General features: G+C 37.6%; 4 protein-coding genes and 1 long non-coding RNA gene across 10 annotated transcripts in view; 2 read left to right on the forward strand and 3 right to left on the reverse strand.

The window, feature by feature from the left end:
- Positions 1-141: 141 nt before the first annotated feature.
- On the reverse strand, positions 142-3,531 carry LOC124302806 (eEF1A lysine and N-terminal methyltransferase homolog). The gene is made up of 8 exons (XM_046759359.1): positions 3,090-3,531; positions 2,841-2,963; positions 2,524-2,740; positions 2,239-2,457; positions 1,893-2,152; positions 1,408-1,775; positions 1,141-1,322; positions 142-1,052 (listed from the first exon to the last, which is right to left on the reverse strand). Exons 1-8 carry the CDS (start codon positions 3,179-3,181, stop codon positions 507-509), a joined length of 2,007 nt encoding a protein of 668 aa, XP_046615315.1. The 5' UTR covers positions 3,182-3,531; the 3' UTR covers positions 142-506.
- A 127-nt stretch (positions 3,532-3,658) lies between these two features.
- On the forward strand, positions 3,659-4,449 carry LOC124302815 (NADH dehydrogenase [ubiquinone] 1 beta subcomplex subunit 11, mitochondrial). Its single transcript, XM_046759383.1, has one exon. The coding sequence runs from the start codon at positions 3,805-3,807 to the stop codon at positions 4,228-4,230; it is 426 nt and encodes a 141-aa protein (XP_046615339.1). The 5' UTR covers positions 3,659-3,804; the 3' UTR covers positions 4,231-4,449.
- A 436-nt stretch (positions 4,450-4,885) lies between these two features.
- Positions 4,886-8,100, reverse strand: LOC124302809 (Golgi reassembly-stacking protein 2). Its single transcript, XM_046759370.1, has 7 exons — positions 7,853-8,100; positions 7,674-7,754; positions 7,303-7,506; positions 6,744-6,961; positions 6,494-6,587; positions 6,051-6,366; positions 4,886-5,927 (listed from the first exon to the last, which is right to left on the reverse strand). Exons 1-7 carry the CDS (start codon positions 7,913-7,915, stop codon positions 5,578-5,580), a joined length of 1,326 nt encoding a protein of 441 aa, XP_046615326.1. The 5' UTR covers positions 7,916-8,100; the 3' UTR covers positions 4,886-5,577.
- An 814-nt stretch (positions 8,101-8,914) lies between these two features.
- The window catches only part of LOC124302814 (14 kDa phosphohistidine phosphatase-like), a 131,200-nt gene continuing 116,700 nt past the window's right edge, over positions 8,915-23,414 (reverse strand). For 5 of the 6 annotated variants that reach the window (XM_046759376.1, XM_046759378.1, XM_046759377.1 and 2 more), the window contains 2 exons: positions 15,258-15,391; positions 15,009-15,176 (listed from right to left, as the gene is read on the reverse strand). In XM_046759376.1, the coding sequence (XP_046615332.1) occupies positions 15,024-15,176; positions 15,258-15,391 (287 nt within the window). In that variant the 3' untranslated portion in view covers positions 15,009-15,023. Of the gene's footprint in view, positions 9,584-15,008; positions 15,177-15,257; positions 15,392-23,414 lie in introns of those variants that run through there. The other variant, XM_046759381.1, reaches the window with a different exon arrangement.
- LOC124302816 (uncharacterized) lies at positions 19,869-23,077 on the forward strand. The gene is made up of 4 exons (XR_006907786.1): positions 19,869-20,025; positions 20,804-20,999; positions 21,559-21,775; positions 22,684-23,077. It is a non-coding gene; the product is annotated as an uncharacterized LOC124302816 (long non-coding RNA).

A 23,414-nucleotide genomic window follows, 5' to 3' on the forward strand; every position in this document is an offset into this window, starting at 1 on the left:
CTACGAATAGACTTATTTGGACAAAAATCATTTTCCATCCACTTGCGACTGAACCCCAATTCCCGACGACTCGACTTCGATTTTAAAACGGTGAAAGGTGGAGTATACTTACAGAGATTTATCCGAGATGATGACCTTCGATGAAAGTTAAAATAAATTTAATATTCGACACCCTTAACATAATTTCGTTTCACAAACTGCTATTACAGTACGAAATCTTATCGTTTAGCGATCGTAGTCTGCGTTTAAAACTTATTAGTACAGAGCTCCGCGGCAAATTTTTAGCTTCTCGAATACAGTTACATTAAGCTGATTAGTCGATGGCATGCAACAATAATGTTATTGTTTCATCGTCCTATTCAGCTAACATTTCGTTTGCCATTCGAAACCCAGAGAATTTTTCGAGGTGCTGTATTACAGTTCTTGAGTTCATCAATTGTAATAAGATCTGCTCGTATTCAGGCATTTATCAGAGTTACCAGTTATCAGAAAATGCACATCACAGTTCATTGCATCGTTAGTCGTTCGAGCAGATCTGCCACGTCCACGATATCTTCATTTTGCAATTTCCGGGTCTGTACTTGTCGATTCAGGTTTGTAGCAGCATTTTTAATATGTTCTTTCCATGCTGGTTTGTCGTCCGACTCTGAAACTGTGCAGAACACGACTTCGTTCACATCACTTTCAAGGTTGTAAGAATATATTGATTTGAAACTGGATTTAAGTGCACTTAGCACCGTGCACTTAAGTTCTGGATTTCGACACACTAAATTTAAAATGAAAAGTCCGGTTTCTCCTATGCATTTTGCAACCGCCTGCAGGATAGACGTTTCAATGAACTGCTTTGGTGGGCAACTCATGCCCACAGTGGTATCTTTGCTGTCTACATCAAAAAGAATTGCACTGAATTTTCTTCCTTGATTTGCCGAGTCTAGAATAAATTTCAGACCATCTGCAATTTCAACTTTCAATTTAGCATCTTGTACTAGGCCAAAATAATTTGTTGCTATCTGGAGCATAGCTTCATCTATGTCGACTGCTGTAATATTTATCTGGAATACAGGTTGGAGATTGATTCAACAAACAGTTATGAGAAAATATGAACAGTTATCGATATAGGTATAAAGTTAATCAGTTTACCTCAGGTAGGCACTGACGCAAAAATGTGCAGAGACCTCCACCACCAAGACCGATGATAGCAATATCATTTTGATCAGCATTCTTTGCGATCATTGAAACTCCGACACTCATGTAGATATGATGCTCGCAAGCCAGATACCCAGGATCCACTACTTTTTTCGGTTTTCCTCGTCTTGATTTGACTTGAAATAAACAAAAATAAACAAATACAAACAGTGCAATGATAGTTAAAATGTACATAGAAGAAAAATACTTCTACTTCCTTACCGATTTTTAGTTTGGCTTCACTCTGGATGACAAATTGATTGTTCAGAAATATCAGTCTTCTAAACACTGAGCCATTATCATCTTCAATTTCTTCGATAACATATTGTCCACTGAATTTACTATCACCTTCATAGCAAACTTCGCGTTTTCCAACATTCGACGCCAGAGATAGATAAGGAATTTGAGCATCGTTACTGACTCCTGCTGGGGCCAAGTTACGAACAGTAACGCTAAGCTCCCTTTTTACTGCATCCAAACTTTCGTATGTATGCTCTCGACGCAAAGTCACTATTACCAATCTGTTTCTCTTGGTAGTTTTCAGCAGCTGTTGCCGACCCTCTTTAGTGCAAAAAAGCCACATTGTTTCTCTGTTTTGATAATTAGCTTTATGTAAAGTTACGAATCTTCTCGATTTAACCATGAACAAACTAAAATTAGCAATTAACTTTTACGTCACTGTGTAAAATATTACTGGAATTGTTTACCTTCCTTGTGGAACTATGAAGGCAGCATATATTTCATTTTCCCTTGCATATGGCTGATCTAAAACGTACATTGTATATCTTGAATGCTTTTCTCCAGGTCTATGTAAGTCCAAAGAAACCTCTCCAACATCCACAACACTTCCTTTATGAAGTCCCGAGCAAATAACTGCCATTTGTTGAGCAGACTTAATGGCTGAAATAATATCATCGGTAGTAGAAACGCGTTCTAAAGAACCTTCAACCAAGCCCACTTCAAGAACCTATTCAAATTACAAATTATAGTTGGCAGGAAAATATTTCCTTCGCGTGTAAAGTTTCTGTGTCACAAGAAAAACAAGAATCTTACCAGTGCTGGTAGCTTCTTAAATTTCGTAGCAATTACTACAAACACTGGCATTGCACTACCATCTTCTTCACGGGTTTTTGCTTCAGCTTCGTAGCAGCGAGTTACTCTGAACATAAAATCAGCTTGAGGAAAATAGGAGAGTAACTTTCTAAGAATATGCTCTTGCAATAACGATACACAAACGTATCTTCCTCCAACTCTCAAAACTCTTGATATTTCCTGAAACACATGACCAAAGTTTCGACTGTGAAAAGCTTCTCTTTCCGTTTCACACTCCTTACTTACCCCAAACAGCTTATCTACTCGTGAAATAACATCCTCACTTTCATCGGGCATCAAAGCGTCCAAAGTCCCTTTATCTAATACGACACTGAATTTATCGTTAGGATAGCTCATTGCTGTGGCATCCATTTGTTCAAATATCATGGTAGGTCTCTGGGTTTTATTCTGATCTATCATTTGCCTGATCACAACGTGCGATATATCGATGTTAGTGATATTCCTGAAACAATAAAACTTGCAATTAGGTACAGAGTTTTCAGCAAAGGGATGATACGCTACACTTTTTGCATTCTCTATTCAATTTATACTTAAATTCATACCTATAACCAACATCGTACAGATCCATGCTCAGTGTCGAGTTTCCACAGCCAACTACCAAAACGTCATCTTTTGGTTTTATATATTTGTGGAGATGCCCGCATAATTCTGGATACTCACCGTACCTGAAATTTATAAAATCACACAAACATAAATAAAATCAAAAAATTATTTAAATGGGCAATTGAGGATAGGTTAGGTTACGACAGGTTAGCATTACTTCAACAAGAAAAAAATTGATCTCGTTTTACCATTCAAAAGCTTTCTTTCCACGCTTTGAAAAAAATGTATTCCAATAAGTTTGCTGACTGAATTCCTCGTGCGATTTAGGCAGTAGATCCATTTTATTTATCTTTTCAAATTTTGCGCGATCCACGCGCTGCGCTCACTCCTAACCTTTTCTTTTATTTTTGTCGAACACTTTAAACTTGGTTTCCATCAAAACCGTTTCAAAACTCTATGTGCTTGTGTAGCCAGAATATCAGCGAGAGAAATCCATTAGCGGCGTCCACTGGATTCTGAAACGCGATTGGCTCATAGAAGCTGATGTCTATAGATAACGACGATCAACGGAATTCGCCCAAATCAATGCCTGTCGTCTGCTGAAAAGCTTCTTCGTGGCGCGTGTTACACAATCGCTGTTCAACTGAGGTGTGTTCTTGCGCAGCTATCTCTAAGCCTAATCTCCAAAACCCAACCGTATGACGGCCATCTTGGGTTTTCAACCAATCGCACTCGAAATTGTTTAGAAGATGGCTTCTATTCGGCCGGCGCAGTACTGGAAGAAAACGTATTGACCGGAGGAAAACACCTCATATTCTTATTCTTACATCACAGTTACAACTTTATTTGTGGTACAGGTTCGGAGCTACGTCTGTCCGTTGGCTCGTGCCTTATAGTTTGCGTAACTAACCTCTACGATCGAGGTTTGCTGCTGGTCTCCAATAGTGATTAGTGAGAGCGAGGATGGCGGGTGTAGTTCGTCTGCAAGGGCTTCAGAGGCTGAGAAACGCGTTGACAGGTGTAACCTCAAGACGCAGCATAAATTCCTCGTCAAAAAAATGCGAAGCCAAGAGTCAGACGCAGTGTGCGGAACCCCCTAAGGAGAACTGGGTGAGCTACGGTTTCGATCGAAACAGCAAGACCATCGATCGAAATGTTATGAAGCAAACATTATTTGTCACCGTCACCCTTTGCCTCGTTATTGGAGGATTTGGCTGGTCCTACTTGCCAGATCCATTGCTCAAGGACTGGGCGCAACGAGAAGCGTACCTTTTACTTCGCTATAGAGAAGAGAATGGACTTCCTCTGATTGATCGCAACTTTATTGATCCTGCCAAAATCAAACTTCCAAGCGATGAGGAACTGGGCGACACAGAGATCATCATTTAGAGAATAAGTCAATCATGTTAATTTTCTCCTTGGAACTGCATGTTGTTGCATACGATAGTTGATATTATTTAGTGTAAAGCGTTACCGCACACCTGGCGAACAGCAAACTGTAGATGTATATTAACTTACGATACTAAAAAACTTACACTCCGAGCAAACTGCTACTATACAGTCTTCATATTCACCAGCAGATAACAATAAAATTTTGCGTACTAGCGATCCGATGTTTCTTCTTTCATTCACTCTTCGTTAAAAATAATCCTTAGTCAATCTTATTCTCACAGTTTGTCTTCAGTTAAAACAGTGGAAAATAATTTTACATATTTACGATAAATTTTTTTAAATACCATTTAATATTTGTTATTATAGTTTTGTAAAACCTATGAAAAATATAATACACCTCCAAATTAATAGCAGCAGACGCACGTTGATGGAAAATAACATCTACAGCGTTACAGTACTGAGCTAATCTGAATTCTTGTCAAAATTAATTGTTGAAAACTTCTACCACTCGTTTTTTTTATCGTCATATAATCTATACAAAACGCTGGTCAGAAATAGTCTTAAGTCTGTGAAAGTACCGATTTTTGTCCTCCTTTTTTATCCAACCTAATGTCCCCATTTTGAAAATCCTTTGTTCAAATTAAAACTCGCATTTATGTGTGTATGTAAAAATGCATTTTAACGATCGAACAAGTTCATTCAAAATAATTCTAGGTAGCATAATCACAATACATGTGTATAAATTAATATAGTAATTTATCTAATATCAGTGTACATACATGATACATACCTATGTATATGATTTAAAACTTCGGTAAAACGACCACGCAAAATTCACTTAGATTCGCTGTTACAAAATGGAATCAAAAATTTACATTACTCACAAGTCGTTTATTCTCGCTTGTCGTTTCAAAGTTCAAATGCAAAAAGAATTTCAGTTGATCAATTATTACTCTGCCTCTGTGACCTAATTTATGTTTTATTTTTACGGGCCACATAGTAAACTGCCGCAAATAGGCCAAGCTTTAAAGTCGCGGTAGAAAGCTTTTGTAATTAAAAATGATTTATTGAATTGGTATCAACTATACAAAGCATGCCGACAATCCGACTGTAAATTCTTATTATTTTTTTCTCTGGTACTGTACTGCTTGGTAGAAATAAGATTGAAATTAAATTGATAGAAAAAAATCCTATTTCTAGACTTTAATTCATATAACATTGAATCAGTCGACAATTTTTGTATTCCTGTTTCATAATCATTGCCACGTAGGCTTCTGATTCCTTATAGAATTTGAATTTTACACGGCGCCGCGGATATTCTTTCACTAACATCGTACGATCTTGTTATTGTGCCGACGCCGTTGTAGACGGTAAGCCTGGTGTTGGGACAGGTGCCTGATTAGGATTACAGACAGGGGGATAGTAAGGATGGTTCTGAGGAAGAGTAGCACTGACGGTAATTGGGGGCATTCCAGGTAAAGAAATAGGTGTTGTCACCATGTGAGGCTGACTTACATTGTACGGCAAAGCTGCGCTCGTTGGGCCACTTAGCAAATTGTAATTCGGTAAGGGCGTGGAATACATAGGTATACCTGACGGCGGGCCAACATTGACCATGCTTGCGGGTGTAGGTGGAGTCAATGGCATACCCGGAATATTTGGAGTTCCGTAATATTCAGCGGCTTGTACAGAACCTGATTAAAAGTATGTACGTTCATTAAACAAGCAAAGAAAGTACTTGTACATGAATTTTAGCGCTACAGGTAAATACTATAGAAATGCATAAGAGCTATGGTACATTTCTACGCATCACTTACTCTGAGTTAAATTGACATCAGACTGTCCGGCGAACAGATGAGAGGTCGAAGTGGCAGTTGTAGTTGTTGCTCCAGCAGATACAGGATCTATTTGAGGAACATTATCGAGTTGTGGCAAAGTGGGAGAAACTGGAGTGACGGAAACTGTTGTAGGTTCGACAGTTTCTTTAATCGCAGAAGGCGGTGCCATTGCCGCATTACTTGTCACGTAACTTGGAGGAATGGAAAATCCAGGTGGTATATTGGTAACTGGATTACTCTGACTGATATGAACATTCGTTGACGCCGTTGTCGTCACGGGAGTTTTAATGTTACTCTGCAAGAAAATAATTACAAACTTGAAACTTGTAAAGTAATTATTAAGTAGCCCAACAAGAAATATGGACATGCTTTGTGATACGTGATAAGCAAGTAACTTATACAGCTTATAAAATGGAAATTACCGCATACGAATGACTACTGGCAGTGACTGATGGAGACGGAATATTTCTGATGGGTATTCTATGAAGGTATCCATAGCCAAGCCCGCATCCTAAGCTAAATACATATGAAAATGGTAAGAATAATCATTGTATCATGTTTGATTCAATTTTTTAACATGGTCTTAAAATCATATCACTGATCATTCAAATTTTCTTTGGAAAAAGTGATCATCTTCGAATGACGTAATGAAACTCATTAAAAATTACTCACCTGCCTTCCCCACCCCAAGTATTATTCGGAGTTACCGTCACCTCTCTGCAAGAATCTTCATTCGTGTTGTAAACATAAAGTTTGAGTGGGCGCGACTCGTGGGCTTCAATTAATGTGAATATATCCTCACTTTCGTGCAGAACGGAGTCTGCGCTAATAATGTAATCTGTAAATGATTTTAATCCCGCCAGTTCAGCCGGTGACGAAGGATGTACTTCCTAAGATACACATATACATTAATTAGAGAAGATATCACGTCAAGAAATAAAGTTAATAACTGTTAAAATTTAACAATTTTTCCAACAACATTTCAAATAATTTCAACTTTTCTTTAGCCAAGTTTTGTAAGATAGTAAATATTTCCAGTAAAAATTTTGGCTTTGGTAAATTACTCAGTAGCAAAAGGAATGAGCACTCTCAAAATGAATTTCACGTTCAAAATTAAATTGGAAGTGAAATCGAATGACACCAAATACGATTACGACCAAGTGATGTAAGAAAGCCGAGTAACGCAAGACCTACTGATTTTTTGGCGTGAAATTAGGTCAATCATACTCACAAGCACATGCCAAACATTTTCATTAGCACCCTCAAACGAGCAAAACCTTATGCTGACACCGAGTAGACCTTGACCGCCCCAAGTCATGCTGGGGACAATCACAGACTGTCTGACAGACTGCGTTTTGCTGCTGTAAACAGTTATTTGCAGCTCTTTGTCGACACCAGCTTTTAGGAGTTCCTTTAAAGTGTCGTTGTCTTGATCCTGAACAAAGAAACGACAAAATTAAACCACAATTATATGTCAGCTAGTAGCCATCCTGTGAAATCGATAGCTAACGAATGACTGTTCAACAAAAAAATTAAGACCAGTCGTAGGCAGGCTACCCTAGAATAGACATAATTTTGTTACAAATGCAAAATATGACATACCAATCTAGTGTTTCCAATTGCTACAATGAAATCGAAGAATGCTTCGAGGCCAGCCTTCTGTCCAGGAGAACCGTCCTGGACCTGTTAAATGGAGAAGTTTTAGTCTGATCGGGGATGAAGTAGACTGATTAACAGTGGGCGAATAATAGGTTAAGATGCATTTGACAGGGGAAACTTACGCGAAGAACGTGATAACCTTCCGTACCTCCGCCGGGAATTTCAACACTCTGGGATGATCCCATATTTACGAATCAATCGTTAATACCGCTGCACTGATACCACGATACGCATGCATTAAATACCGTTCCGAACGATTATTTGACACAACTGCTGATGGGCAAAAATTACGTGGCACGTCCTCTGACTACAAACTTACATCGTAGATCATAGATGTCCACGACGTCGTGGCGAATGACCTGCCCTGGAACTTGAAAGAGCAGAAAGTGTTCATAAATGCACTTACCCTACACCTGATTTGCCTCAACTCGATGTGCCAAATCGTTTGTTGATAAGTTTTCAACTGACTACGCTAAAGTATTCCCTAGGCTTCCGCCATTGCTATTGGTTGAAAACTAGGGAAATCGCACTCAGTTGGCACAGTTGGAAATGCTTGGAGCATTGTGCACAGTTGAAAACCCTGCGTGCCGGGTTGCCAGTCATTTAGGCTTCAGGCGTAAATGCAAACACACTATAGTCAACGATTGTGCTATTCATCTGGATCTAGAAACATTATCAAAAAGTTTATAAATGGATTTCTCGAAGGTGTCCCAAAACTAGATGAACATTGTTAGCGTAACGAAATTATACTGTGGAATTCATATAGGATGCAAATTTGTCGCTTACAGGCAGGCAACCCATTTTTTATCACACGTGCACGAAAAGTGGGACTTTGCGTAGCAGTTTAGTGGTACAAAATTAGCTAATTTCATTTCAGTGTCGTAAAGATAAGTTCGCGCATGCGTAGTCTACAATGGCTTTGCTTTCGACCCTAGGGAAAAGCAGTTGGCTACTTGTAAAAACTATCGTGTACGACTCGGGCCAAAAGTAGGCCATCGCAACTCGCGTGATTGTCGCCTTCGCTCGCAATCGTCAACTTTCGTCCCTTGTCATAAAATACACTATCTGACCCCGACGCTTTTCTACTTGCGATCTGTGTTATCTGAAAACTGGCGATGATTCGATTTTCAGAAATCTATCTGATACTTAGGACAGTTTCATGAACTAGGTAAAGTGAAAACATGTAATAAGCACAGGTATATTCGGATTACAACAATCATGGTCTATCATTCGTTTCCTTGTAACACTTAATGAGTAACTACCCACTTTTTTTTGTTGTATGCTGTACGCCCGTAATTTCAAGGCGATGGTAACCTGAGTTTTATATTATATCCTAGTTTATAGGTATACCTTTGCGACATGGCGGGCTGCAGAGAAACTGGATTTACTTCTTAGTCGGCAGCTGCTTGGCGCATAGGTTGACACATATTCTAGTATGTGCTCAGTACATTGAAGATGTATTGTATTCCGAACACATTATTCTCGACGACAGTCAGATAATAATATAAATACAGGTATTGATTTCATCGAGAGTCTCTGTTATTGCTTAATATCGACATCGTTAAATTTATGTAAGCGCAATTGTAGTGTCAGGAATCATAAACTTGGAACAGGAGCAGCTGGATGAGGTGCAGTCCAGGATTGAATGGCTGTTTTATTAAATATTAAAGTCAAAGTAGGAGCACAAGACACGATAACGCAAGCGAATAAAGGAGTGCATACAAATACGGGACAAAATAAGTATGCAATACACGTCAGAATTACTATTCTTCGTTAGTTGTGATGACCTCGTAGTCAGGATATGCCTTCTTCAAGAGTTCGACGGTGACGTTATGATCGGCCTTGCCAAAGCCCTGCAAAGACAGAATTAGTACTAATGAATTATAGACAGGTCGAATTTCGCCGAATCGTTTTGTCGGTCAATTATTGAGTAGAACCACACGACGAGTTGGAAACTGTAATCCTTTTCTACTTCGCAGTACGCTATTCATTACCGTTTCAAACGCTTCGACGAGAACGTATTCGAATGAATAATTTGATCCTAAAAAGATATCTGAGGCAGAAAATTTCTGATCATAAATCTGCAAAAGATGTTTCTACGAAATTTCTCAACTCAAAAGAGGGAACAACAAAGCTCTAAGATAAATTTCAGATGACTCTGACGAAACTGCGTCATGCAGTGCTCGTCAATTGCACTCTAAAGTTATTCTTTTAACGAAGTTGCAGCTTCAGCTACACAAATTATCCGCGAATCCTGGCCAATTGGCCAAAGCTTTCCAATATTCCACGAACTCTGCAAATGATCCTCAGAGTTTCTACGGTAGAAACACGGTTGCTAAGCCGGAATAGCTGGTCTATTATCACCGCAAAACAGATGCTCGAGTGTGGACTAACCAAGCACTAAAGATAACTGCTCGAAAAGTAAATAGTACCAGACCATGACGATATATCGTCGAATTTATACAAATATTTTCAGCTCGGAAAATAATACGCGAGATAAAGTAATCGTTTTTTCTTGTACGATTTATTAGAGTGACAGGGGATATAACTCAAGTATTATACGTATACTTCCTCAGATAATGTTGTTGCAACTGCGTCGTTGAATGTGAGAATACTGAACACTCGAAAAATGGTATAAAACGTGACAAAACCTCCACTTGTAATTTCCGACTGATTTTCGAACCGTTTTGAATTCCAAGGACCAAAGTATTCGGATCATTCGAGTGAGAATAAACAGCTGTCTCAATGATAAAACTTTTCAACGTTAGATGGCGTCGGCTTATGAGGCGTGGATAAAAGAAACAAAAGAAGTTAATTAATTAAGTAAAGAAGAAAGAAGTAAGGAAAAAAGAACCACCTCAAAGAAAACGTTATAGCCGCGCAAGAAAGTAAAGTTTGCGGCAAAACGAACTTTATGCCGCCCGAATAACGTTAACCGTGTTTCTTCGCTCGTAAGAGAAGATTGATCGTTACGGTATTCAAAGCCAATAAAATAAGTAATTGCATGACGCAATCACCGAACATTAACGCGCGACGGATCGGGATTATCACAATTTTTGAGTCAGTGATGAAGAAAAGGTTTTTCAGTCACGCAGTTATACCTGAATTTTGTACTTTCCAGTTATTTGTAACTGTGCGACTCTCTTGATCATCGCGTTTTGCTGCCGTCATTATTTTTATTCCTTGCTTCCAAACGATAAAACCGACGCGTGCAAAGTCAGGAACTATTTGTCTTCTTAATGCCCCTGTGTTTGCCCAGTCAAAAGCGTTCGTATACAAGAAGAAAAATAATGAAGAAAGTGGCCATTCAGTGAAATCGATATCCGTTTGGTCGTTTACCGAAGTTCCTCGGCCAGTTTTCGCATCGTTGTATCAATGTATTCCGAGATTCCATATTTTCGGTAACTTTTCAGTACCGTAAGCGTAAAATCGGGAAACTTAAGTCACGTACTGTTGGCTGGAGAGAGGAGGAGTGAAAAGAAAATATACGGACAAAAAACTTTGGTCGTAATGACCAAAATTTAGTCCGGGAAACGAAATTTCAGGGTTAACATACATCCGAACAAACATTATTTTCACACAAACAAAAAGTTTTGTTGACTTTATAGTTCGCAGAAAACAATATGTTTTAGTAATGTCCAAGAAAATGTTTGGCACCACAATCTCATAGATTCTGCTGCGATTGCGAAATCAGATCTACACAGCGAAATAATTTTGTAAAGATTGAAAAATGATCGTTTTATTGTTATGACTGAAAAAATTATCGTTTAATCGTAGTTTACGATACGTGAATCAAGTGCCACGTCGATACATCGACGGAGATATATGCCGTTGTGAATTGACAGGCTGATTCAACGGTATTAGACGACTAATGATTTAGTTCTGCTGATTACACCGGACGGATACCCGAAGCCTCTCAATAACTGTTCATCTTACTTCTCTTGCGAGAAAGGATTTTTCACGCGTTACTGAAAGTATTTTGCCGTTTCAACAAAAATATTTGTAGATTTACGATGTAACACATCATTTGATAGCGGCAGTCAATTAGCAGCTTTCATGATTTCGCAATTTGTTACTCATTTTTATCCACCGAATAGATTTGGTAAACTGTATGAAACGATTTGGTTGAATTTACCAGAGGAGGGTATTCAATATTTTGATAATACCACAAAAAAGCATCAGTTCAATAAATTGACTAAATTAAAATCGAGATTTCGTATTTATAAGTATATTTTATTCAATTAAATTTTTTGACGACTTGAAAACAATTGTTTCATTAATTTTGGTATTTACAATAAAACGTAATGTTCCCACGAGAAAATTTTCAACAAAATGCAAACTGATTTTTCAGAAATAAAGCAGAATACGTGTTCTCCGAGTGTACTAGATGAAAAAATCAAATCGATAGGATTTGAACTCGATTGCTCGTATCAGCCCGATATTTCAATGAAAGATTGCATAGGCAATACAAAACGGCGGCCACTCGACACTCCAAAATAATGATGGAACTAATTGGCGAGTCAATAACTAGAAACGGTGTGAGATAAAGGACAACAAACTGGTCGGAGGAATGACGTATATTAAACAAACCGATTTAATCTTCTGTCGCAAAACATATGTATATACATACATAACCACTGCAAATACCGAACAGGGGATGGAAAATACAATTTTAATTAACAACATTAAACTCCAGTTTATTTGTTCACACAGTAGTAAACTCTAAAAGAATATAATTCCCTAAAACTAACCATAAGCACACGTCCGGCTTAATTTTTTTATCCTCACTAAACAGTGATTGTCAAATATTATTAGTTTCACAAACGAGTTTCGACATTTTCGATTTTCTTCACCGATCGTTGCTGACACTTTTACATTGTTGCTACTATAAATGGTTCGGTTCGATTAAGAAGCGAGAAAAAAAAGGAAGAAAATCACCGACAATCAATCATCCGTTTAATAATTTTCCGGCGGAACTAAAGCGGGGAAAAATATCAATGATCAGTTGATATATTTGTTCATCTCTTGTTTCAAACCGTATCGACATTGTTCAGATGAATCATTTCCTTGTTTTTCAACGGAATTCAGACAGAGAAACGTTTTCCAAATCCTCAACACATTTGTATCGTAATAATGAGCTGTGTTTGCATGGTGTATCCGCACTTATTTTGAATTAATATTTAAAAATCGGTTCGCCTGAGTCAAAAGTGTGAGAAAAAGTTGGGAAATAATCGGACAAAGCAGTTTCCCGAAATCCAATACCGTAGTAATATCGTTTCAGTTCGTGCGATACGATACATGGCAAGACTGCATCGAAAGGAGTTTTCCGTCGGAAACACCTTGAGCCGATAAAAATTGCTTACCTTGAACAAATACAGTTATACACAAGGTCTTGAAGTACCGTAGGAGTCAAGACTTTATATACTCATCCCGTAAGCCCGGTTGGTTTGAATAGCTTTTCATTGTTCACTGTTATATCTCGAGAGCCTGCATTCCTTCCTCACAGGGACAATCAAGTTTAACCATAAACTAGAGCCGAGCAAATTGAAAATCCTAGAAACACGGCTTGATTCTAGAACGTCACGACGTAGTTTAAGGCGATCAAGCTTACCTTTCACGAATGTTATCACGTTCATTCGACCTTCGTGTTTTTGTGAAAGTCATCAGCATCTGCCAGCGTATAACCAAACGCGTCAAGTGCAGCCACGGTAAATAGAGTGGTGAAAAAGTTTAGATTGCTCTAGGAGAGTGAGGCTTGATGAAAAAAAAAAAAGAAAAAAAAAAAAAGAAAAACAAAGTTGCCGATGACAGTGAAAACAAGCTTTCGTGGAAGTTTAGAACGAGGCGAGCGGATTCGTGCAGCTTGTGTTATAATTTGCTGTTGACTCCAATGCGCGTTACTCTTGACCTCGAGGTGAAAACTGCGGCTTCGGAAAGAAAACGGTTACTGAAAACCTTCGATTTTCACCCTATTCCGTAGCCCAGGTTTAATTCGTTATCGACTGCGACGATACTACGGTGTATATTCACAGGTTCCAAAACACTTTGGGAACAGCGATTATCGTTCAAGAGCTTTCCAATTGCTCCCCCTTCCTTTATCTCCCTTTATCTCAAGGGTGTCTCGAATTCGATTGATCTTAGCAACACCTCGAGGAAACCTTTACTGTTCGAAACTCATTTGTTGTCCGCTACGGAGCGTGTAATCGAGGACATAATGTAAATTGCGTTACAAGAGCCCCGAGTAGCTTTGCCTAACAACGGTAGCTTCTTTAAAAAAGCGAGCACCAATCCTCAGAGAACATCCAAGTGCCGTATATTCAACTATACAGGAGAGTTTACGTCGTGAGGGGTCGTCCATGAACTGTGTTACAAGTTTGGGGTGAGGGGGAGGTGTCCATAAACGTAACGCTGACTTTCAAAAATGCGCGATTTTTATTTTCGTGATCATGTTTGTTTGTTTTTTTTCTTGTTTTTGTTCTTTTGTCCACGTTATTTGAATTTGAAAATAAAATTTACCGTTGAAAAGGTAGGGAGGAGGGTTACAAGAAAACCTACGACTGCCAATGGAATGGGGCAAAAAAGCTCAAAACTGGTAACGCGGTTTATCGACGGCCGTTAAAAAAAAAAAAAAAAAATGCGCCATATACTCCTAGACTAGAAAATTTCATGTTTTTCTACTGGGCCGGTACTTTTTTGATTGTTGTAACAACACCATGTGTTACCAGTGTTGCCAATGCAGATTGTCGTGATCCTGTTAAGGTCCTTGGCAAATCCCGCCAAAAATCTCTTGACTCGTCTGCGCTATTTCACGCCAAAAAAAAAAAAAACAACAAACAAACAAACAAACAAACAAAACGCCAACTTCAAAAACTAAACCCGAAAAACCAATAAAACCCAACGAAAACGAAAACGTGCTTCATTTGTTTGTGTTTTTTGATCTAAAATATTTTTATCTGATGGTAAATTGGAAACACTGAATGCGAAGTTTACAGATAATTTTTTTATGCATTCGAGTTTTTCGGTAACCTGTTTGGAATTTGTTCATTTGGAATTACGTTTGGATGTTGGATTTGTTTATTTGATATCATATTAGACTCGTTACTTAGGATTATATCGGATTGTAGTTTTACTTCATTTGGTTCTGTATTTGCCTGTGAGTTTAGTGTATTTTCGTTTGTGATACTTCCAATTTTCGTTCATTTGAATTTTTATAGCAGAAAAAAATCAAACCATCAATTTTCCCGTTGAAAATATGAAATTGGCAAAAATGGCCAATAAAAAAGCCGAATTGATTTAAAAATCGCCAAATTCCCCGCCAACCTCTGAACAGATAAATATTCTCACCAAGAATCTTTCAAAACCAACAGGTTTTGAGTAACGTTGAACGTATCCTGTAACATTTATCATTCCAACCACGAAGGGAAGAATGAAGTTTTTTACTGTGATCTAAGAAGGGGATTGAATAAAAAAGGGTCACTTCGGTGACAGTGGCAGATTTGTAACAGTTTGTAACAGTTTGTAACTCACCATTGATCTGCCGTAAACCTTGATCTTCTTATCCGCAGCTTTGTGCTCAATGAATCCACCGCCTATGCACTCAGTTTCAAGACGCGGTGCCATGTCTTTCAAAATCTTCTCCTCCACTTCCTCGTATATGTGTGCTGGAATTTGATAAATCAAAGGACGGAATGAGCATCGAGCCTTCTCGGAAGTGAGAATTATTCGAGCGAATGGCGAAGGAACGAATAAAGGATGCGTACATGCTTCGAGTAATTTAGCAGCGACGTTTACCGATTCTTAGCTTATTTTCTTGGAAAAAGAAACTATTCGCGCGTGGATGTGGAATTCTAGTATCGCATACCCGCTCTTTCAACTTACAGGTTGGAAGGGCAATGTGAATGAATACCTTTGACACCGAGAAGAAATGTCGATAAAGTAAAAATTTCACCGACTGACCTCCGGAGGCATTCCGCACATATTCGTTGCTGAAAAAGTCTTTTGCTATTACGAAATACGAGACTATTGAACCCAAAAGTTGGCCAAGTCAGACGGTGAAAAAAATGGACGAACCGTTTTTTTTTTGTCCAACTTGCGCTTTCACAATTCGTTCGTACATCCGACTGCAGGTGATTTGTTACGAGCTACGAATTGGATGCCGCAACTAGGCGAAACATAGTCACTAATCACACCGTAGGAACAAGTCAGAGAAGTTCAAACGCATATCATGGGGGCGGCAGAAAGCTACCTGGATTAACCTTAAAAGGTCAAAGGTCAAGTGTCGGCTTTACGCGTCCCCTGAGCTGCCGGATTTCGTCACATGAGCTTTCGTTTTACGATCTGCCGGTGAAAATGCTTCAAATCCAGAAAAGGCTGGATAAACGGGGGTTAAATCTACGTATCATACACCAATTTTCAGAGGTCACGGTTGAATAATTCTATCCTCAAATGTATCTACGCGCGTTTCGCGTGTAGACCGAAATCTTATCGTCAAGTAATCCGTGAGCTACGCGGTATGAAGAAAATTGCGAAACCCCCCTTTTTTTAAAAAGGCAATACGCTATGAAACTAGAAATACAAATGCGTTGGCTTTTTCTGGTATTCGATACCGTGTTTAGGATTTTGTAAAAACTGATCAATAATCCGAAAGAGGGGCGAACTTTTTATAATTGATCATGACTGCATATATCATTATTTGAATAAGTGAAACGAATTGAAATCGATTTGATTGAAGTCAAATTTAACCGTGAGATTACACAAGTTTAAAAAATCCCGAGTCCACTTTACCCGTGACTTTTTTTTTTTTTTTCTTAGTACGATCTCAATCCGAATCCTTTAGCTTGCCCCTTTTTTATTTAATTCCACGAAGAAAAGACGACAGAAAAGAATCGCCTCTCGTTCAGAAACGTAGAGAAGGATAATAAGCGATGAGCCAAATCAGGAAGTGACGTCGGATAAGTCGAGGGAAAAAAAAAAAAAAAAAAAAAAAAAAAAAAAAAAAAAAACCGTTCCTTTTATAATTGAAAATTGGAGCGCGTAAAACGACGCAATTGAATTTGCAACGATCGAATTATGTTACCGTTGACAAATCGCCAAAATATTTGAGGGCTTGCCTGTAGCGTTGGTGGTTTATTTGTTCGGAGCATGGTTGTCGAGAACAGCTGTAACCACTTTTCAGTGGCAGAGGTTTAAAGCTAGGGCGAATCGTCGACACTTCGAACATTACCGATTAGTACGCCACTTTATTTGAAATAATGAAATCTCGTTAACGGGATCAATTCGAAATACCGTTGAAATTTCGATCAACGACCGCGGCAAATAACGGCGAAAAAATAAAATTTATTTACGTAAAATTTATATCCGATTTCAGTGATCCTTTTTCGTTCCCTTTCTCGTCGCCTCGCTTTTATTCTCACTACAGGATTCAAACATTTGGAGTAATGTTTTTTTGTTTTTGTTTTGTTTTGTTTGTTACTCCGAGCTTCCAGCAGCGTGTTTACTGATTGGCATTTCCTGCCTTCCGTAATTTTCTCCGCCTTTTAGCATGGGGATTAAAACAGAATTATTCAGCGCCCACTGATTATATATACAGACTTACGTGATGTATTTTGTACGGATGGGGCGAGCTAATTTAGGTTTTGTTTAAGCCTATAAAACGAGGGAAATACGCAATTCAAGGCGTGAGAAATTAGCCTGCGAAATTTCACGACTGATTATATTTACCGGATAAGACGAAAAGGGCAAACGGTTGCCATTGCGTGTAATATCGAAAGGGAGTAAATCAACAGCCGTATTTTCATCGTTTATACAACTCGTTTTCACCGATATTTTCCTTACATTTTATCAAGTGACGGTTTCTTGAATACCTTTTACGGTGTATGAGTTTAATAAAATCTATCGTGAGCGATGTCTTGGATTTGAAAAAAAAAAAAACAAAAAAAAATAAAAACCAACACATTTTAATCAATTGTGCATTCGCATAATCTGATTTAACAAAATACCATTAATCGCAACTAAAATGATTGACATTTTTCTTATTATATAATTGAATTTTGCTTTCTCCCTAACTGTATAACTTAACCATAAAGTTCGCTTTTTTCAACCTGAAAATCGGAACGTAAGTGGTGTATTATTTGTTTTCTCATCTGTGGTAAGAAAAAAAAAAAAAAAAAAAAAAAGTAGCGCTTTTCTCCCGTATTTACGGGACATATGAGATCATATTTCCCGCAAATTCGAATTAGCGGGAAATATGAGTTCACATTTCACGTTTTCTGGTTTTCTCTCTGTATTGTTATAAACTTTCAATAAAATCGTAGTTTCCGTACCGATAGATCAGACTTACACATGAAATGAAAACCCTTTCAAGTCAAAAACGTGACCAGATTTGAGTCGGGAATAAACTCCTACATCTAACACAGGATTAAAAGTCGATTATTCCCTTGTTCCGTAATGTACCATTAATCAACCGTCGAGTAAATGCTTCTTTTTTTTTTTTTTCCTTTTTCTTCACGTTTAGGTAAAAAATTTTAATTATTTGAAGATTCCTCGATATGTCGTGACGTAATTCAGCTTATCGAACTAAACCGGAGTGCCCGAGTCTACAGACGAAGATCCTGTTTAAACGGAAATGAAACATAGTAGGAGGATAATTGCAAAGCTTAACGATAATAGGAGGCTGTTTCCGGTTCGCCGGAAGTATCGTATGGCCGATTTTAGAGGGGCAAGAAGCGGCGACGAACGCCGTGGCGGATGGGGGTGGTGGGCGAAGGGGGATTGGAAATTCTATTTGCGTCGGGGATGAGTAAAACGCGATACCGTGCGAATCCCTGAGTCCTGTGGGATTGACGAGGAAAATCGGCGGACCGGTATCCCCGGAAGACGGGGCAGGTCGAGCATCGCCGGCAGAACTTGCACGCGGGGAGGGGAATTAACAGAAATCAATATACCCTGCAAGGCTCGTTGTCCTTCGGTCTAGCGGCCGCTTCGCACAGTGGGCACTAAGAGCCGAGGCTAGTTTGCTCTAAGTGGCGAAATACCGTGAGTGCAAAGTGCGATGGGACGTGACGACGTGTTTTTCTTACCTTTCTAACGAGGGGGTGAAAAAATGTACAAGTATCGGATAGTCGGATGATCGCGTTTTGCGTCGAGTAATTTTCAATGACGCGATTTTATGCGGGAACTGAAAATGAACCCGTGAAAAAAAAATTCAACCGCCCCCCTCTTCCCGGGACTTCGGCGAAAAAAAAAAAAATAAAAAAAATGCCAACTTCGAATCGCTGTAACTTTGCGTTAATTGCGAGTTAGAACATTGAGTCAAAAAGGATATTAAAGCTGAATATCTTGGCTTTAAGCTCCATATACCAGATTTGGTCTAGACGTATTTTTTCTCGACTAATCCTATCTTCAAGACACTCGTGTCAAGTTTGAAAAGTAAACCTTCGAATTGGCGCGGCCGTACGTGATATATAGATTTTTTTTTTATTATTAGATTATCAAAATAACAGTTTTGTAGCTTTGAGTGTCCTCTTCAAGGTGCTTTTTCTAAATTTTGTCTGCGTCCGAATATAAAAATGGAAAATAAAATAGCGTCCGAAGAGCTTTGGTCCTATGTAACTGAAATTGAAAAACCATCGTACAGAAATTGGAAAAAAAGAAGAGATTGAACCACTCCATGACACCTTTATGAATCTTTTAATGATGGCTTTTAAAAATTCGGTGATCAAAATGTAAACTTTACCGCGTCTCAGCATCAGCGTCTCAGACATAGATTTTCCTTCAAATTTCTGTTTAAAAATTATTCTTGTATTTTTGAATGCCACAGATATATGATTAAAGTTTTTCATACGCTGTTTCATTTGATGTTGGATAACTTGGCGAGAAAATATCGCAGACGGAATTAAAAAACAAAGAAGATTTTCGAAGGGGAAACTCCAAGCTAAAAAATGTTTATTATGAAAAGCTAAAACAAAATTCTGTTCATCGCGTATCACAGCGCGAAGTCAAATGTTAACTTTACAAATTTGACATGAATGACTTAAAGATAAGATTACTCGAGAAAAAATGCGTGTAAACTAAATCTGGAGGATGGAGCTTAAAGCTAAGATTTTCCAGCTTTAATATCCTTTTTGATTCAATGTTCTACTTGAAACTTGCGCAAACTTACACCGTTTTAAGGTTCAACCTTTTTCAATCAAAAATGGCGGGGGTCCCGTTAATTTTTTCCAGGAACGCAGAAATTTAGAAGTGCAAATTTAGAGGGATCGGAGATCAGGAGAATTGAAATATACATACATAGAAGGTCGAGATTATACTACGTAGAAATCGAGTCTAGAAATTCAATTTTAGAATTTAGAAATTGGGTCAAAGTGTTCGATAAAAATAAACCGAAATGCACAATCGTCAGGGTGAATACGAATATAGCATTCTGACGATATTTCTACATTTTGGTTTTCCGTACTTCACCTTTTTATACACATTTTTACTTTTCTATAATTCAACTTTCCAGATTTCAACATTGTACCAAAACATTTTCGAATTTTTCTACATTTTTATCAACACTTGATCCAACATTTTCTTCTCTTTTTCCTTCACGCTTCTTATTTTTTTATTCTTTTTTTTCCATATTCTTGCGAAAATTTTCATGCAGGCTCAATGAATTTCATTAAATTCATTACTTCAATACTGCCTGAAAAATGTTTGAAAACTTGACAAAAAAAAAAAAAGAAATCAAAAAAATGAAATCGAAACCGAAAAAATATTCTCGAATCATTATTACAATACCTAGTAATAAATACATTTTTCACGAACGATTTAAAATGAAGAAAATTACGGGAGCCGATTTTGATTTGAGCTTGACAAGAAATAAGAAAGAAAAAAAAAAAGATACATCAAACAAAAATATTTCTGAAAAGAGGAATCAAAATTTGAGGCTTAATTGAGCGAGCAAAAAAAAAATATATATATACATATATAATAATAATGATAATAATAATAATAATAATAATAATAATAATAATAATAATAATAATAATCCGTTGATCAAATTGGAATGTAATTCCTCATATATTCCCTTACAGACATAAAATAGACCTTCCTATGTCCCCAAGCTCGTTTTCTACGTACTTATATGTACGTCCCGACAGCGTGGAACGCGAAATAAGAATCAGTCACGAATACACGATTTCGACCATAAGCTGTATAGAACGAGGAAAGAATTATGGAAAGGGAGAAGAAGAAATGGAGTAGAGAAAGAAAGAAGGAAGATAATAAAAAGTAAACGAGGCAATCGGTGAATGAAAAAAGTATCGTCGCTCGTTACGAGTTGCTAATTTGTTTTTATAATGAGAATTTCGCACATACTCACGACACCTGAAAGATTTTGCTTTAACGATCCCATGACGTCGAAGTTCACGTATGTAATAACGATTCGGATGAGAATCAAGCAAGAAGTAAAAACAAAAAAAAAAAAACAAAAAAAGAAATTAATATTCAAAATGAAATTATAATATACGACTAAAACTGATTGAAAATCGATAATAAATTGTCTCTCAGAGTTGTAATTTTGCTAACTTTATGGAATATTTAATAATATATACAGCTGATAACTTCTTAGCTAAAAATGATATCCCGACTGTTGTATTAAGTAGCGACGAACAATGAAGAATATTATAAATCGTATCCTATCCCCTTTCGTATCTAAGCTCAGTATATTCCACAAGTTTCTACCTATACAGATATAACATCTACCCACATCTACCTTTCTCGCTACTTTATTAGGCAGTCAAACTATACTTAGCTGCATGAATATTCATGATTTTAATAATTATTCCAGATGTGTGCTACAGCGGGTGAAAACACGACAGACAAAAAAAAAAAAAATTTAAGAGAGAAATAACGTAAACGTAATTTAAAGGTCCTCACGAGTCATTTACGGAAATTCGTTAGTTTTTCTTTTCCTTGTTTGTCCTATTTTCATTTCATTATGGTATAGATACTCGTGCTTGTAGTAAGGAAATCAATCAGCGAATGGATAATCGATACGCAAGAAAGTAGGAAAACGAACGAACTTTAAAAGTTGAAAAGAATTCGTATCGGTATTATTATTGTTATTATTATTATTTATTTTCGTTTGTTTTGCTGAATAAGATAAATTCATCATTGTAATAATAAACTATCAATATAGAAAATGAAATAAAATTATCAAAGAAACCGTAACTTTATCTTCTCCCATTTCCCATATTTTTCTCTTTGCGACAGTCGCTTTTTATCTTTTTTCCTTTTTCGCTTTCTGCTTTAAAAAATTTATAAACATCCTAATGTAACCGATAACTACGATATATGAGGGAAAAAGGATCACGAACGAAAAGAAAATAAAGGAAATTTCAGGGTCACCCCACCAGAGTGGGTATATAAATTCTATCAAGTTTTTGTTGTATTTTTTTTTTTTTTCCTGTTTTTCAATCAATATTCGATCATCGTTGCAAAATAAATAAAGAATCGGAACGCGTACGACTATCGAATACCGACGTACGAAAGCCTCGAGCGTCAGTATTCAAAAAAACAAAAAAAGGAACAGGAAAAAAAAAAGCTCGTTGATTGAATTTGATCAATTAATTGTTTGGAATTTTTTAGAAACCGAATATCCGAAAGCGGATATAATTGGCAGATATCCGTTACTTTTAACCGTGGTTACTGATTCTACATTCCCATCTATCTATCGCGACGTTTTTTATTTAAAATGAACTGGTAGAAAAAAAAAAAAAAAAAAATACTGTCAACTGAACAATTATTATCAAATTAAACGTTTCAATGAGCAGAAAATATACGACCATTGATGACTACAATTAAGCATTGAATGTTTACCTGTATAAAATTTTCTTTTTTTTTTTTCTTTTGTTGTATAAATTCCGCAATAATATTTAATTACAGCGACTGCAATCGATTGAACTTTTCTCAGGGCGTCGAATTGTGGTGAAATTTGCACGAGATGTACGACAAAAGCTCGGTTCGACCGAACGAAGATAGTGCAGCAAAACACTGTCCCTCACGATCGCCAATTACTCACCACCATCGGGTTCCACCCTGTATACCGAGGGATTATACCGCCGATATTGAGGATTTGCAAACCCCCGAAACGACGCCCGAGGTCCAGCTTATTACACGCCACTGGCCTCGTTCTCTCTGTAGAGACGAGCTCGCCAATCCTCTTGTGTAATTCAAGAACTTGGTGAAAAAACGAACCGAACACAGGGTGAATTGGACTCACCGGGGCCGATATTCTCGAATCGAAATCCGGGATAAACAACCGTCCGAACAAAACGCTCCGCTGGCTTATCGTTAGTCGATGCATTTTGTAACAAGATGATATTCTCTGGTTTTTCGGCTCGCTGATTACGAATTTTGAAACGGATTTTGAAAATTCAAAAATGGTGGATTCGATATGGTCGACGAAAATTTCAAATTTCATCGAATACGATCGGAAAACTCTACACACTGAGAAAAATTTCATTTGTCACAGTAACTGGAAAAATTGAGTAAAACAGACCGGAACTCAAAATTTCTCTCACAATCAGTGTATGCGGGGATTTTGGGGGTCGCTGATTGGATTCGCCGTACTAAATTTACAAAATCTGATTTCAGATTCGTGATCAGAGACTCCAACAACTTATAATTCACGTAAAACATGTA

The sequence above is a fragment of the Neodiprion virginianus genome, chromosome 4 (assembly GCF_021901495.1).
Source record: "Neodiprion virginianus isolate iyNeoVirg1 chromosome 4, iyNeoVirg1.1, whole genome shotgun sequence".
Classification (NCBI taxonomy): domain Eukaryota; kingdom Metazoa; phylum Arthropoda; class Insecta; order Hymenoptera; family Diprionidae; genus Neodiprion; species Neodiprion virginianus.

Excerpts from the sequence above, each read along its gene's own strand:
- LOC124302806 (XM_046759359.1), bottom strand. The coding sequence starts at position 3,181 with ATGGATCTACTGCCTAAATCGCACGAGGAATTCAGTCAGCAAACTTAT. Across the intron at positions 2,153-2,238 it reads TTAAGAAGCTACCAGCACTG|GTTCTTGAAGTGGGCTTGGT; the intron begins GTAAGATTCTTG and ends TAATTTGAATAG. Across the intron at positions 1,776-1,892 it reads TTCATAGTTCCACAAGGAAG|AGAAACAATGTGGCTTTTTT; the intron begins GTAAACAATTCC and ends TTATCAAAACAG.
- LOC124302815 (XM_046759383.1), top strand. The coding sequence starts at position 3,805 with ATGGCGGGTGTAGTTCGTCTGCAAGGGCTTCAGAGGCTGAGAAACGCG.
- LOC124302809 (XM_046759370.1), bottom strand. The coding sequence starts at position 7,915 with ATGGGATCATCCCAGAGTGTTGAAATTCCCGGCGGAGGTACGGAAGGT. Across the intron at positions 6,588-6,743 it reads ACTTGGGGTGGGGAAGGCAG|CTTAGGATGCGGGCTTGGCT; the intron begins GTGAGTAATTTT and ends ATATGTATTTAG. Across the intron at positions 6,367-6,493 it reads CCAGTAGTCATTCGTATGCG|AGTAACATTAAAACTCCCGT; the intron begins GTAATTTCCATT and ends ATTTTCTTGCAG.